The sequence below is a fragment of the Lipophrys pholis genome (assembly GCF_963383615.2).
Source record: "Lipophrys pholis genome assembly, chromosome: 8".
Classification (NCBI taxonomy): Eukaryota; Metazoa; Chordata; class Actinopteri; order Blenniiformes; family Blenniidae; genus Lipophrys; species Lipophrys pholis.
In genome coordinates, this window is record NC_137630.1 from 18,143,151 (window position 1) to 18,157,174 (window position 14,024).

Consider the following 14,024-nt stretch of genomic DNA (forward strand, 5'->3'; position numbering starts at 1 on the left):
TTTATCGGGGAGTCGGTGTTGTGGTTGGTTTACCAAAGGTTATTTGATTTGGCCATGATTGAACATGAAGATAAACACAGTGATTCGGCAACAGGCTTTCATTCTTTTTATTTAATATATTTAGTTTTTTTATTTAAGATATTTGTTGTGTGCTCTTCTTCTTTTTAGACTCCCAACACATTTGCCGTGTGCACGAAGCACAGAGGGATCCTCCTGCAGGCCAACAACGAGAAAGACATGAACGACTGGCTGTACGCTTTCAATCCCCTGCTCGCGGGAACAATAAGGTGCGCAGACTTTTATCGCTCTGCACTTCCACTCCTCGGGAGGCACATTTTACTGACTGTGATTGTTCAAATCTCCCCTCAGATCCAAGCTGGCGAGGAGACGCAGCGGCCTGGTGAAGAACTGAGCGAGGCTCCGGCTCCTCCGCTTCTGTAAAAGCCTTTGAACATACAGAGTGTTAACACTTATTAACCATTGTGATTCTTGACGGTTTTCTCTTGTAAGTAGACTTGTGGCTTAAGTCTCCTTTCACGCGACTACAAGTTTCAGTTCCAGAGAAATTTGCCACCCCTCCTCCCCCTCCCTTTGCCAAATCCCCCTCGCCTCCTCCCCCTCTCAGCTTTCCGTGTTTTTGTTTCGATGACAATGTTTGGGTCAATTTCCGTTCCGCTTCGTCGTCATTCCCCAAACCCCCCTAACTAGTAGCATGTTGTAGTAGTCTATTTGTGTGTGCACGACTCTTCAGAAAACTGTTCTTTCTGGCCACTAACTTTTCAGTTTTGCCAATCATCTGTAAAGAAGAAGAAAAAAACAAAAAGCGTCACTATCAGTATTACCTGTCTCCGAAAGAATAGTTTATTTTATGTTTGGGTTGTTTTCTGGACTTTATTTTATTTGTTCTAATATGCTTGCATGATAATTGCAGCAGTCCTCAGGAGAAGACCAGATTTGCTCACACAGAAAATCGGATAACCCAGAGTTTTAATCATGAAGGGAAATATTGATGACTATGTCCAAGTGATATATAAGTTTATGCTACTGAAAAACAAAACCACTTCACCAACTCTTGCTGCTATTGAAAAATGGTTTTGTTTTCTTCTATTGGCACCGGGCCACTGACTCTCCCGAAAGCTGACTTCCCCCCGCCCCCCCGAACCATCGCCTAAAAAAAAAAAGACAAAAAAAAGTAGTCATAGTTCCAATTTAGTGAAATGTGAGGGCAGAGCAGGGTCTCTTTAATCATCCGTGTGACATTCAGATGAGCTCATCTGCAAACATTTTGACCAGAGTACTATTGCATTTGCGTTGGCGCCAAAAAATACACTCTTAAGTGGATGAAACGATCAAAAACATATGAAAATGATTCCACAGGATAATGGATGCCTACAGGGTGACCCACGTACTCACCCCTGCCCTTTGAACTGTTTCACTTAAGGAGGTAACAGGGTCTAGAGGAGGATGAGGAGGAAGAGGAAGAGGGGGAACAGCACTTAGAGACCACATCACCTGTACATACAGTTTGCTCTTGGATCGGCACAAAGCTAAACGCACATTGAAGACATTCCTCTGAACTCCGTTGGCTTAAAGTAACGCGCTGAGCCTCAACATTTGCTCCTGTTTTCATGTAAACATCTCGTACTTGTGAGACCGAAAACAAAACAAAAACGCGCTTAAAAAAGGGAGCATGATCGGCGAGTGAAGTGTCTGAGCCTGAGCTGTAAGACAGGTAACTGAAGTAGTCAGCATTCACCACAGGTCAACGCGTGTTTATTTTCTATTGACATTTTTTAAGTGAAGCCTCCTAACACATCTAACTCAGTGTGTACTCTTTGAAACTCATAACAATATCAGCTGGTTTTTGTTTCTCTCTTTATCTTAATCATTCCACAGTGAGGTTTTTCTGTGACGTTTAACAGAGGGCATTTGTAACCCACATCTCTCGGTGTTTTACCTTATTTTGCACATTAACACATATCTATAGCAAGACAACGGCAGATCACATAGGCGGAGTCCAGGATTATTTCTGAGTATCAGGACAGGAGCACATATCAGGGCTACACTGGATGACATCTGTTTTCACACACATTAAAAAAAAAAAGGTTTAAAAAGAGAGATAGAAGCGATATTAAAGGGATGACATAGTCAGAAGTTTTATTTGTGATGTTGCTCGTGGAAGTGTTTGCTCTGTACGTTGTACTGCGGCTGCTGCGATTGGCTCTTGGTAAACCGGTAATCCTGCGGTGCCTTTGTCTCTGCAGACGGCCAAGGTGTGTTGACTGCAGTCAGGCTTTAATAAACTCTGGCCTACCAACCAGCAGTGAGCCTGCTGCATGTTAAATAGGAGGACATTAATGTTACATACGCAGAAACAAAGGCATCTGTGATTTATAGCGAAGAGGATCTGTTGTGTGATCCATGCAGAGCCTCTCTGACTTCAGGTCAGCCAACCTGCTGGTCAGACAAAGAAAAACCTGCTGGGTCGTTACTTCGTGGGAAACTGTTTTCATCTATCAAGGAAGCCGCATGACGAATAACAGTGACAAAGCATCTATGAACGAGCACGGCTCAAAGTGCAATGTGCCTGTGAAGAGGTGTACATTGACACCAGCTCCTCGCAGAGCAAACATCCCCCCTCCCCGAGTGACTCAGTTGAAGAGGTATATCATTTTGGGATTGTGTATTTATTGTTTGCAATGTATATATTAGTTTGCAGCTCTTTGCACATATTAATAAAAGGTTCAACTAACTGATCAAAGAAGGTCTGCACGGTTTAGTTGTTCTGCTTGTGATGAACCAAATGACAGAGTGGCAGCCTCCTCCAGTCGGAGCTGGACGAGAGTTGAATGTACGATTTTAGGTTATGAGTTATAACTAGAGGGAAACGAAGGAGAAAGAGATCTAAAATGTAACCTGCTGCGTTGCTTCAGAGGGTTAGATCCATGCTTCCTCTTTATGAGAAGGTGGTTTGAGTTAATCAAAGGTCAATTTTGTTTTGAGGAATATTTACTCATCATTCATACTCGCATGCGATCTGAGCTCGTATCAGAATCAAGGTGGTTATACACTCATTTTATGTTTTTTCTAATATCAGGGAATACAACACAAAGTAGCTAGAGACATCTGAGATGAGAGTAAACTATTGTTTGTGATGGTGTCTTTCTTCACCTCTACACTTTTTCTTTTGTTTCCGTTGATGCCTTTCAAACTAAACTAGCCATGATATTTTTCATCTCCTCCCCTCTGACGAATACTATCAGTTCACTGCGCTCCCTTTCAGATCCGTTCACCAAAAGACAAGAAAAAAGACAAACCACCACATTAACACTGTACATTATTTGTCAGACTGGTTTCATTTTCATACTTATTTTGTAAATATCTGTGTTGTATGGAGCTTGAACTAAAATGTAAATATGTTTACTGTATTTGTAATAATTATAATCCATTCGCTGTATAGCATAGATGTGTCATGCAGATATCCTAATTCTGTGTATGGTAATATTGCACCATTGAACTGTTTAGTGAATGAGGCAACAATAAAAGTGCAAACTGTGCATTAGCAGAACAACGAATGCTCTGTTCGTCCTCTCCTTTGTGTTTGGCTTCACTCACATCTTTTACAGTACGACCACATGCGCGGCGTGAGAGAAGACAATACACGTAAACCTGATTAAACTTAAACGGAGTATTTCGGCTTATTGGATCCTATTTAGTCAACTTTAACATGGAAAAATGTTTTTGAAATGAAATAAAACTGTATTATTAAAAATAAGGGAGGGGGAAGGAACAAAAAAAAAAACGTCTTTAGCTGCTTTTTCATTGTGTCCACAAAATCAGCTGGACTCAACATGACAATTACGTGAAGCCAATAGCAAATTTAAGTTTTTGGACCTCAGAAAAATCACATTCAAGGAGTTCAAGAATATAAACATGCATTTCTGTGTGATGCTTTGAAAGTAATGGGCAGCATTTTTAAGCCAGTCCTAAAGTAAAGAGGCGGCACATGAAGAGAGCAGTCCTGTGGCTGTAAGCAATGAATGTCATCTCTTAATATGTATTACAAGATAGATGCTCAATCGCTGCCCAAGGCGAACAGACATGGGGGGGGGGGGGCAGGGGACCCAGGACTAGCCCTGTGGTACACCACAAATAATATGGAGAGTTGATATCAGACATAAAGTCTGTGATCTCAGCATAAACACTACCACCTTAGGAATAAGAAGAAAAACAATTTAATCCTGCATGTGATAGATGTAGCATTTGTATGTCGGCACTTACAACTTTGTCTGACATCAATTTACTGCATGTACCTTTCTTCATTTAGAACTTCCTGTTTCTTTCTGGCACAAGTTGGTTTCCATAATGTTGTCATTTCATTACGTTAGAATTATACTGATAATTCTGTGCTCTACATGTTCCTTTATACAAATTAGATTTATTCATTTATTTTCAGAGACCATGTACAAAAACATTAATCTTGAAGAAAAGATGCTTCGTACCAGATTTCAGCTGCAGCTAGTTTCCATCTGCAGTCCCCGAGTTGTTACACTTGCTGAATGCTTAAAAGCTTTAATGAAATATACTTAAGCTTCACTTGTGTTTTTTGCAAACAAAGCTAACTTTTACAATGTCTAACTACTTGTTCTATTTTGTCAGACCTGGTTCCCATTTTTGTAGTAAAAGAAAATGCACCTTGCAACCAATTAAAAGGCTTTTATTTTTAGTTCAGATTTATTTTTTTGCAGGAGCCAGAAGGTTTTTTGTTTTTTTAAAGCCTCCATTAAAACATTTTTTAACAGCTATTATTAACTCAAAAGTAGAAACACAATATTAAAAGTTATAACAAACCATTCCTGAATATGTTTGATTATGGCTGTAAAATAAAACTTACTGTTAGAGTATGGTGTGGTTTTTGTACTGCTCCTGTTCATTTGTTATCTGTCTGTCACACATGTTGCAGTAATTCACATTAATGTATATTTTTAAAAGCTCCTATGTTGATCACTACCTAAAGAGTTAAGATTCAATTCTTGATCTCTTTTGGAGGAAATGTGAAACTCGGGTGTCAAAAAAAAGGCAGCGCACAGAAAAAAATAAAGTGATTTCTAATCTGTATTTGGTCCTGTGAATCCCCCACTCCTTTTCCTCCTCCTCCTGTTCTCTGGCTCTCATGCATGTAAAGAAGTTAAGACATTAAACTGGTTTAATGTGCAGAGTCATGTTCTTGTGATCTGGCACAGATTCCCAGTGTCTGAACTGCGTGAAATCAGAGGAGTTGATAGAGAAGCTTTGTTTCCGCCATTTGGGGCCATTTCAACATCTATTTAAAAACTCTACATTTACAGGACCTCTTTGCACACCACAGTTGTGTAAAATAGGAAGAGAGTAACAAAGAGGACAAGGGCTCAGAACAATACAGAACCTTTGGGGAAGATGACAGACCTCGACCCGCCATCAAACCTCACCAGCCAGCTCACACACACACTATTGTTTTTCTCTCTCTCTCTGTTTGTCCTGTGGTGGACTGGTGACCTGTCCAGGGTGTCTCCTGCCCCCGTCCATAGTAAACTAGGATTGGCTCCAGCGCCCTGCAACCCTGAACAGGATGAAGTGTATAGAAGATGCATTGATGGACCCCTATTAAATCTGCATAATAATCAGATAAATGCATCATATATAAGTCATTTTGCATAAGTATTTGCCAATACAACTTTCTTTTTAGTCCGTTTTTTCTTAATGATACTCGCTTTGAAAGCCTCTTTATTTCGCACATGTCAGACAATGCAACTTTAAACCCTCGCACACTGCTTGTGAGGTCCATTAACAATATTTAGTAAAACACGCAGGAGGTATGAGTTGCCCGCAGTGAGATCAGGCTGATTTCACCTGGAGCAGCCTTGCAGTCGCAGCATTATGAATGCAGACATGTTTAAAAACTGTTCAGTAAATATATGTGATCAACATAAATGCGACGTTAAAGTTTCTTCAGCGTTCAGAGAAACACACGCCAGCCACCATGGGTGGGTGTGCTGTGCAATGACGTCAGAATGACTGACAGTTGGCTCAGCCAATAGAAGAAGCGATCTTTTTCTGCGCAGGTCTCTGAACCAATCAGATTTCGCAATGGAGATGGCTTGAGTGCGCATGCCTGGCTCTGATTGGTTGATGCTGTGAGTGGGCGTGCGTAAGCCGCTTCGTCAAGTTGAGCTGAGAACGAGGAAGTGATCAGAAAACCCGAGCTAGACGAGCTGAGAGCCCGTCTGTCATCTGGAGAATCTACTCTGACTTTCCCCGCAGAAACCATGCCTCAGTAAGTTCTCCACCCGGCCGTAACTCTCCCACACAGCGTGGAGGGAGCGGCTTGTACTTGTGCTTCTGTAATTGTGGAGTTTGTTGTGCTTTTGCTGCGAGTAATCTTCATTTTCAGGCCGTGTGGGGCTTCGCTTCACTTACAGCAGCTTCGGTGGCGTTTATACTGAACTTACAAATACATACAAACTTCTTTAATTGCAATAAACTGTAGGAGATGTCAGGAAGCTTTGAAGCGCAGTTTCACATGAATTTGTAATTATAATCATGGAACACGTGAATTTTAAATCCACATGGTTTCATGTTGATATCGATCCTGAATGCAGACATTAATTCCTGTGATCATTGTTGTCTTCACAGAGCAGACATTGCACTAATTGGTCTGGCTGTCATGGGCCAGAACCTCATCATGAACATGAATGACCACGGCTTCGTGGTAAGATGATCCCCTCCTGAGTTCATTCCAACTTCTCCTGGTAGGAAAGGAAAGCTGGATCAGTCTTCATGCTGTCTGTCCAACAGGTTTGCGCCTACAACCGGACCGTGTCCAAAGTGCACGATTTCCTTCAGAACGAGGCGAAAGGCTCCAAGGTGATCGGAGCCGAGTCCCTGGAGGACATGGTGTCCAAGCTGAAGAAGCCCAGGAGGATCGTCCTGCTGGTCAAAGCTGGACAGGCCGTGGACGACTTCATCGACAAACTGGTGGGTAGTTTTGTGCTGGTGACTCCTCGTGATCGCTTGTGGCGGGCTGCTGGGATTTTATAGGTTTTGTGTTGCACTTCTCAGGTTCCTCTTCTGGAGGCTGGAGACATCATCATCGACGGAGGCAACTCTGAATACAGAGACACAACCGTAAGCCTCATGGTGCCTCTGAAGCTTTAAACTTCATAGATGTGACTGAGGATGACCTCACAGTTGTTTTTCTGTCACATAGCGGCGGTGTAAGAGCCTGAAGGAGAAAAGCCTGCTGTTTGTCGGCAGTGGAGTGAGTGGTGGAGAAGAAGGTGCACGCTACGGACCATCCCTCATGCCAGGGGGGCATAAAGAGGCCTGGTAAGTCATTAGCAGGGTTATGATTATTACACTCAGAACTGATTGATTACACAATAGTTCTTAGTTGAAGAACAGGAAATGCTACAGTTACACCATAGTGACACCATAGTGACACCCCAGTGACACTAGTGCAACGTCTCCCAACAGGTTTTGCTGGCAAATGTCAATAAGACATTAAACCCTACATGTGTCCAATATTTCCTTCTAAGCGTCACCTAAAAAGGACCTTCATATGAGCGTTCAGGTCTGCTGCTTCTGGGCAGCGGAAATCATTTTTATCTAAAGCAACATAAAGCTGGAAGTTTATGAAACACAAACGAACAGCGGTATGTTGCAGTAAGAGCAGGACTCCGTTTGTCCTCTTTTTGCTCAACAAAGTTGACGTAATATCCGTATCTCTGCCCCTTGACAGTTGCATATACATCTGCTCTTTGTGAAATCACAAAGTGATGGGCAAAGATTTGAGTTTTAATTGACCCATAATTCACATTTTACTTTTATAATTTTTTACTTTTTGACCAAAGCTGCAACAAAATTATTATTATTATTAAAATGATTATTTCCTGTAACTGAATTCTCAACCGCAGTCAGTTTCATTAGAGCTCAGTGTAACCCGACTGAAGCCGATGATCACTTCCACTTTTAGTAATTTCACTCTGAGTTTATTTTTTTTATTTTTATTTTATTTTTTTAAGGCCATACATAAAAGATATCTTCCAGAGCATCGCTGCCAAGGTTGGAACAGGAGAGCCGTGCTGTGACTGGGTGAGTGGACCATGCCATGGTTCCTACACTGATTGTTGAGGCTGTGGCGACTGTTTTCATAAATATTGTTCTTTTCCTCGGCAGGTCGGCGATGAAGGCGCCGGTCACTTTGTGAAAATGGTTCACAACGGCATTGAGTATGGAGACATGCAGCTGATATGTGAAGCCTATCACCTGATGAGGGATGTTTTGGAGATGGACCACGATGAGATGGCACAGGTGAGCTGTGGCAAATAAGATTTGTGATATCACAAAAAAACTAAAAAAAAACATTACTGATTTAACCCCCCCCCCTTCCTGTGATGAAACATTCAGGCCTTCGACAAGTGGAACAAAACAGAGCTGGACTCCTTCCTGATTGAGATCACAGCCAACATCTTAAAGTACAGAGACTCCGACGGCACACACCTGCTGCCGAAGATCCGCGACAGCGCCGGACAGAAGGGCACGGGAAAGTGGACGGCCATTTCAGCCCTGGAGTACGGCACACCTGTCACCCTGATCGGTAAGAGGAAGGTTTCAAAGTATAAGGAAGTATCCGGTTTCCTTCTCTCTTCCTCCAGGGTTGCATGCTTTCAGTAAACTGTGACCATCACGATTGCACAGCATAATGTTTTACATCACACCTGTTGAGAGTTCAGCGGGGCGTCGGCCAATTCGACAGGCCAGATGTGTGAAGTTGGCGTTGAGCCAGGGCCAGCAGGCCTCCATCAGGGAATGTGATCAATATGTGTCTGCCTGTAAGAAGATTGAAAGCTTTTCCAACTCTGTGCTCATCTCAGGTGACATAATGGGGATTTGGCTTTGGTCTTTGCTGCCACTGCATGACAGTCTGCTTCATGAACCGCAGAGGATTATTATTCCAACAGGTGTCTGAGTGTGAGCAGGCTCAGTTGTGTGAAATGGTGAATGTGTAGTGCTGTGCAGAACGCCTCTGACTGGCCCCAGCTTTAGCAGCAGAAACACAACTAAAGATATACAACCAATGAATTCCCTCCACCGAGCCCTGATCCTAACATTCAGGTGTGTTTGGGTTTAATCTGATAAAAAACAAACTACATCCACAGATCTGAGCTTAGTTCTCCCACCATTACTGCTTTTATGTTCCTTCAAAGTACCGAATGTGTGTAGAGAAGAAATGAAGGCAAAGGGAGAAGTGATGCTTTGAAGGGAAAGGGTCCTCACACCAAACTCTCTCTCTCCTTATGATTTCACTTTGCACAGATAAAATAGACACTTCTTTATTAAAAGCATTTCTGACGCATCAGCCTGAAACTTTGTCACAATACTTTAGATGTGAAGCTCTCGCCTCATTTATTTGGCTCTGATCCTGTTGTCATGGACATGAGGGGGGGGTTGCTGCACAAAGACCCTCATTGTGTGAGAAGTGAGCCAGTCAGCGTGCAGCTGTACAATACCCTCCGATGACTTTCAGCCCCAAACAGGGAAAACACTGCTCACAGACCGTCCAGCAGCCAGTTCGTTTCTGTCCATTGCATCACAGTGGAAGTTTTAGCAAGTCATGCTGATCCGACAGGTTCCCTTCCTCATGTCTAAACATGGACGAGAGGAAAAGATCAGTTATCCTTCCTGAAACGGAGCCGACACGCCCACTATGAACACAGTATTGTCAACACTGCTGAGTCATAGCTGGTCCTTACCTGCACATTGTCTCGCTGCTGGCACAGTGGTGCAGAGACATTAGTCCCGCATACGCTGTGGTGGTTAATGTGACATTTTAAAAAAACTCCTGGTTTTCTGTGTAACAGACGATGTGATGTGTGCAGAGCTAAATGAGCGTGTCTCTGCTTGCCTTCCTTCCCTCCCTGTTGTGTCTCAGGTGAGGCTGTCTTTGCCAGATGCCTGTCCTCTCTGAAGGATGAGCGAGTGGAGGCCAGCAGCAGCCTCTCGGGGCCACAGGGGGTCAAATTCAGTGGCAACAAGGCAACCTTCCTGGAAGATATTAGAAAGGTAGGGCTTTTTTTTGTTTGATGCCACGTGAGTGAAAGTTTAATTTCAAGTTTAAGTGTAATTTTTTTTTTTTAAATCCAGGCGACGTCAGCAGCTCAGTATAGCCTCTTGATATACTCTTCACCATATTCAAATGAGTAAATCAACAAAGTTACCAGCAACGTTTCCTCTTTAGATTCAGTTTGATGATAATAGACTCCAAGGACAACATAATGGTGTAAAAAATGATTCAAAGATGTTCATGATTTATCCAAATAATTTGTTGTTAAACCAGATCCTGTTCCTGCAGGGCCCGTTCTGAAAATAGTGGTCAGTACAATGGTGGTGAAAGTTAAAGTTATTAGCTTTTAAAAATAAATAAAGGGATCCTTTGTGCAAATGTATGTGATTTTCAACAAAATTCTGAGATACTTAATATAAAATCAGAGGTTTATTAAATGTTGAAACGATGTGAGATGAACATGAATCAGTATTCTTCCACATTTCAGTATTTCTGTTTTCTATCATTGATCAGTGAAGATGAAGCTTCACACATTCATATTTAATGTCATTAAGGCTGAACCGTGCAGCTTTACTTATTCATGAAAGTTCTGGCAAGAAGCTCTTCTGTCTTCACTCTGAACCCTTAAAGTAGAATTCAGTTTAAAAAAAAAAAAAAAAAGCCTGATGGAAGGATAATTACAATGTTGGGGCCAAAAGTGTGTTTGGCTTCATGTTAAGGATGATCATCCTGTGACAGAACGGCTGGACTGTTGATGCACTGAAACGTCTTCAGGAAAACATCATTAGACTGTATGAGCGGTAGTATTTCTAAATGTGGTTCATCCTCATCTGGATAGTTTTTTCCCAGGTTTTCTTCAGAAAGCTTATGCTGGTGTTTTGTCTCCGTCCAGGCTCTCTACGCCTCCAAGATCATTTCCTACGCGCAGGGCTTCATGCTGCTGCGGCAGGCGGCCAAAGAGTTCAACTGGTCGCTCAACTACGGCGGCATCGCCCTGATGTGGAGGGGCGGCTGCATCATCCGGAGGTACGTTTGCCTCGCAGGTCCTTTGTGCCACATTCAACCTGATGGTGAAAATGCAGCGAGGCCATCTGAAAGAGAGAGAAGCCCGGAGAGTTAAATTAAGAAGTTGAGTTGATTCACAAGGATTTTGGTTTGAGTTAGTGTTGGAATGCCTCTGAGTCGCTTCAGGAAGAGCATCTAGTGTAAGATGATGATCATCATCATGATGAAGGTTGAAGTGCAGGACAGCTTCAGGTCAAGGAGAACGTCTTCCTTAAACCTTGACGTGGTTCCCTGAAGGAAGTGCTGGAGAAGTTTTCCTCCACTTCCCTGTGTCTAAATGAGAATAGTGAGAATAATGCTCCTTTACCTGTAAGAGAGAAACATGAGGAAGTGGTGATTGTGACACTGGTTTGCTTTGTGTAATCTCACACACGTTGCATGAGTCACACATGACACCTCCGTTGCTCAACGTGGGGACTCGTCTCTTTGACCACAGGGCTGATTACAGTGAGACAGGATATAATCTGTGCCTGTCCATTATAGTCATATTTATATTTGCTCTCTGCTCTTCTCGCCAGCGTGTTCCTGGGTAAAATCAAGGAGGCGTTCGACCGAGACGCTGAGCTGCAGAACCTGCTGCTGGACAACTTCTTCAGTAGCGCTGTGCAGGACTGTCAGGTATGAGGAAGGACGAGGTGGACAAATCAGCACATTTCCTCTTTTCAGAAAGCAAAGAGGTGAAGCAACATTGGGAGCGGTGGGTGTAATTGTCTGCCGTCTCCGATGCTCTTTAGAGCAGGTCGCTGCTAAGGAAAGGACACAATGGAGTCAGACTGGAGTCTAAACAAACTGGCTTAAGAGACACAAAAGGAAAAGCGGCTGCATAAATGTCACATTTTACTCCGTCTGATAGCCTCACCCTGGATCCCAGTATTTTTCCACTGTCTACAAAAAAGACCAAAATGGACAAAAGTTCAGTCAAATCATCTAAAATGAAGAGGTCGTATAATTCAAAGCAAAAAAAAAAGGAGTTAATTTCAGACTCCAAACGATCTGCACTGCACTTTGCATGTTTGAAGTGTCACGTCACTAAACTCCTAACCTGTAATTTGATGCTGGACTGAGCACTTCTACAAAACTCAAATAAAATCTGTAATCTGATGAATCTAAATGGATTTTTCTTATTTGGCACATTAATACTCTTCAACAGTCTCTTACAGACACGCCCTTGTATACCGGTGGGGAGCAATTTGTGGTACAGGTTGTTGTTGTTTTTTAACTCAGTGGGACCCGTCCTTTTTTCGAGGGTCCCAAATGTTTGCCATTACTTGGGCGACCCCCCCCCCCCCCCACCATATTCTGGTGATGCTGTTTGTTTTTCTTTTTAGTGGATTCATCTTTCTCTTCATCCTGACCCATCGCCGTTTTTTTTTTCTCCTGTTGCAGACTTTGCAATCTGACCTTCAAAGTGTCTGAAATACACAAATATGTTTCAAATAAATGATACACTTCTAATGTAGACGCTTAAACTTGGTAATTTTGTGACATAAATTTATTAAAAGCAGACTGACCTACTTTTTAAAACATAAAAAAAAAAAAAGTTATGACTTAAAATGAAGATGGCTTTGCCACTGTGTACTATAAAAACATCTGTTCACAGTTTTATCGAGGCTCACTGGCGTGTGTTTTAGCAGCCTCGAAGTTAAAACATGTCAATCTAATCAGAAAGTATCTTTTGCAGAAGCCGTCACTGTGTCTTCTCCCTGGTTTTCAGGAATCGTGGCGCAGGACTGTCAGCACTGGAGTGCAGCACGGCATCCCCATGCCCTGCTTCACCACCGCTCTGTCCTTCTACGACGGCTACAGACACGAGAAGCTGCCCGCCAACCTGCTCCAGGTAAACTCGGCAGAGGAGGCTGAGCATATGGGGGGAGAGTGAGAGCAGTGTGTCGGGTTAAGAAGGTCGTGTGTGTTGTGTTGGTATCTCTGGGATTGAAGGTCCCGACTTGTTTGAAACAATCCTATTATGTTTGTATTGGAGGGGCTGAAGCAGTTTTTTTTTTTTGTTTGTTTTGTTTTTAAATGAGGATCTTCAGCTTTTCCTTCATCAGTTTCAACCTGAACATCTCGTAGACAGAACTAGATAAGAAACGCTTCAGTGGATCTTTGTCTTGTTTTCCCAGGCTCAGAGGGACTACTTTGGAGCCCACACATACGAGCTGCTGTCGAACCCCGGTCATTTCGTCCACACCAACTGGACGGGCCACGGTGGAAATGTCTCCTCTTCATCCTACAACGCTTAAAAATGATTTACATTTAAAAAAAAAAAAAAGAAGAAAAAAAAGCTACCTACATGAAAAGATGTTGTTGCAAATCATTCCACCTTTATAACCTCGACTGAACATCCTTGACCCAACAAGCTCCAGCCAGCTCATTGCCCTTCTCACAGACCTGTCGCGGCTTTATTTCTCAAGAAGTGGAACCATAGATATATGTGTTTTGTAAACGGTCTCCTGCCTGTGTGTTTTATATAGCGCAGTCACACGAGAGGGCGCAGCAGTGTAGGCTCCACCTGTACACAATGCTTTCCATCAGGCTGACGTTCACCAGTCATGTTGGGCGACGGGTTCACGGTGTTAACACTGGATTAAGGTGAACCGTTGCACTGTGCTGTATTAGGCTAAATAAAGATTCCAATCCCTTTATAATTAGCTTGTATGGTCCTTACTCTGGTGGTGCTGCAAACAGGATTGAGGTGTGTCTGTGTGTAGCTAAATAAGGAAACGAGTTAAAAAAGATGGCCGGCAGGTAAACATGTTTGTTTTTTGGGGGGGGTTTTCCCAGTGGTAAAAATATTTAAAATGTATTGTCTGCACTCACATTTGCATCCAAGTAAATTGTGCGACTAAAAACTCAA

The 14,024-nt window shown here is 42.7% G+C and overlaps 2 protein-coding genes across 3 annotated transcripts in view; both read left to right on the forward strand.

Annotated features, from left to right (window-relative positions):
• kif1b (kinesin family member 1B) overlaps positions 1 to 3,573 on the forward strand; it is a 60,219-nt gene extending 56,646 nt beyond the window's left edge. For both annotated transcript variants that reach the window (XM_080469754.1, XM_080469755.1), the window contains 2 exons: positions 169 to 287; positions 370 to 3,573. In XM_080469754.1, coding sequence (XP_080325880.1) covers positions 169 to 287; positions 370 to 412 — 162 coding nt within the window. In that variant the 3' untranslated portion in view covers positions 413 to 3,573. The remainder of the gene's footprint in view (positions 1 to 168; positions 288 to 369) is intronic.
• A 2,372-nt stretch (positions 3,574 to 5,945) lies between these two features.
• Positions 5,946 to 14,024, forward strand: pgd (phosphogluconate dehydrogenase). The gene is made up of 13 exons (XM_080469757.1): positions 5,946 to 6,313; positions 6,673 to 6,748; positions 6,835 to 7,014; positions 7,099 to 7,164; positions 7,247 to 7,365; positions 8,061 to 8,130; positions 8,215 to 8,349; positions 8,446 to 8,635; positions 9,971 to 10,101; positions 10,995 to 11,128; positions 11,686 to 11,785; positions 12,882 to 13,004; positions 13,291 to 14,024. The coding sequence occupies exons 1-13, from the start codon at positions 6,306 to 6,308 to the stop codon at positions 13,408 to 13,410; spliced, it is 1,452 nt and encodes a 483-aa protein (XP_080325883.1). The 5' UTR covers positions 5,946 to 6,305; the 3' UTR covers positions 13,411 to 14,024.

Coding starts and splice junctions, on each gene's coding strand:
- pgd (XM_080469757.1), top strand. Junction 7,366..8,060: donor GGGGGGCATAAAGAGGCCTG/GTAAGTCATTAG, acceptor TATTTTTTTAAG/GCCATACATAAAAGATATCT. Junction 13,005..13,290: donor TGCCCGCCAACCTGCTCCAG/GTAAACTCGGCA, acceptor TTGTTTTCCCAG/GCTCAGAGGGACTACTTTGG.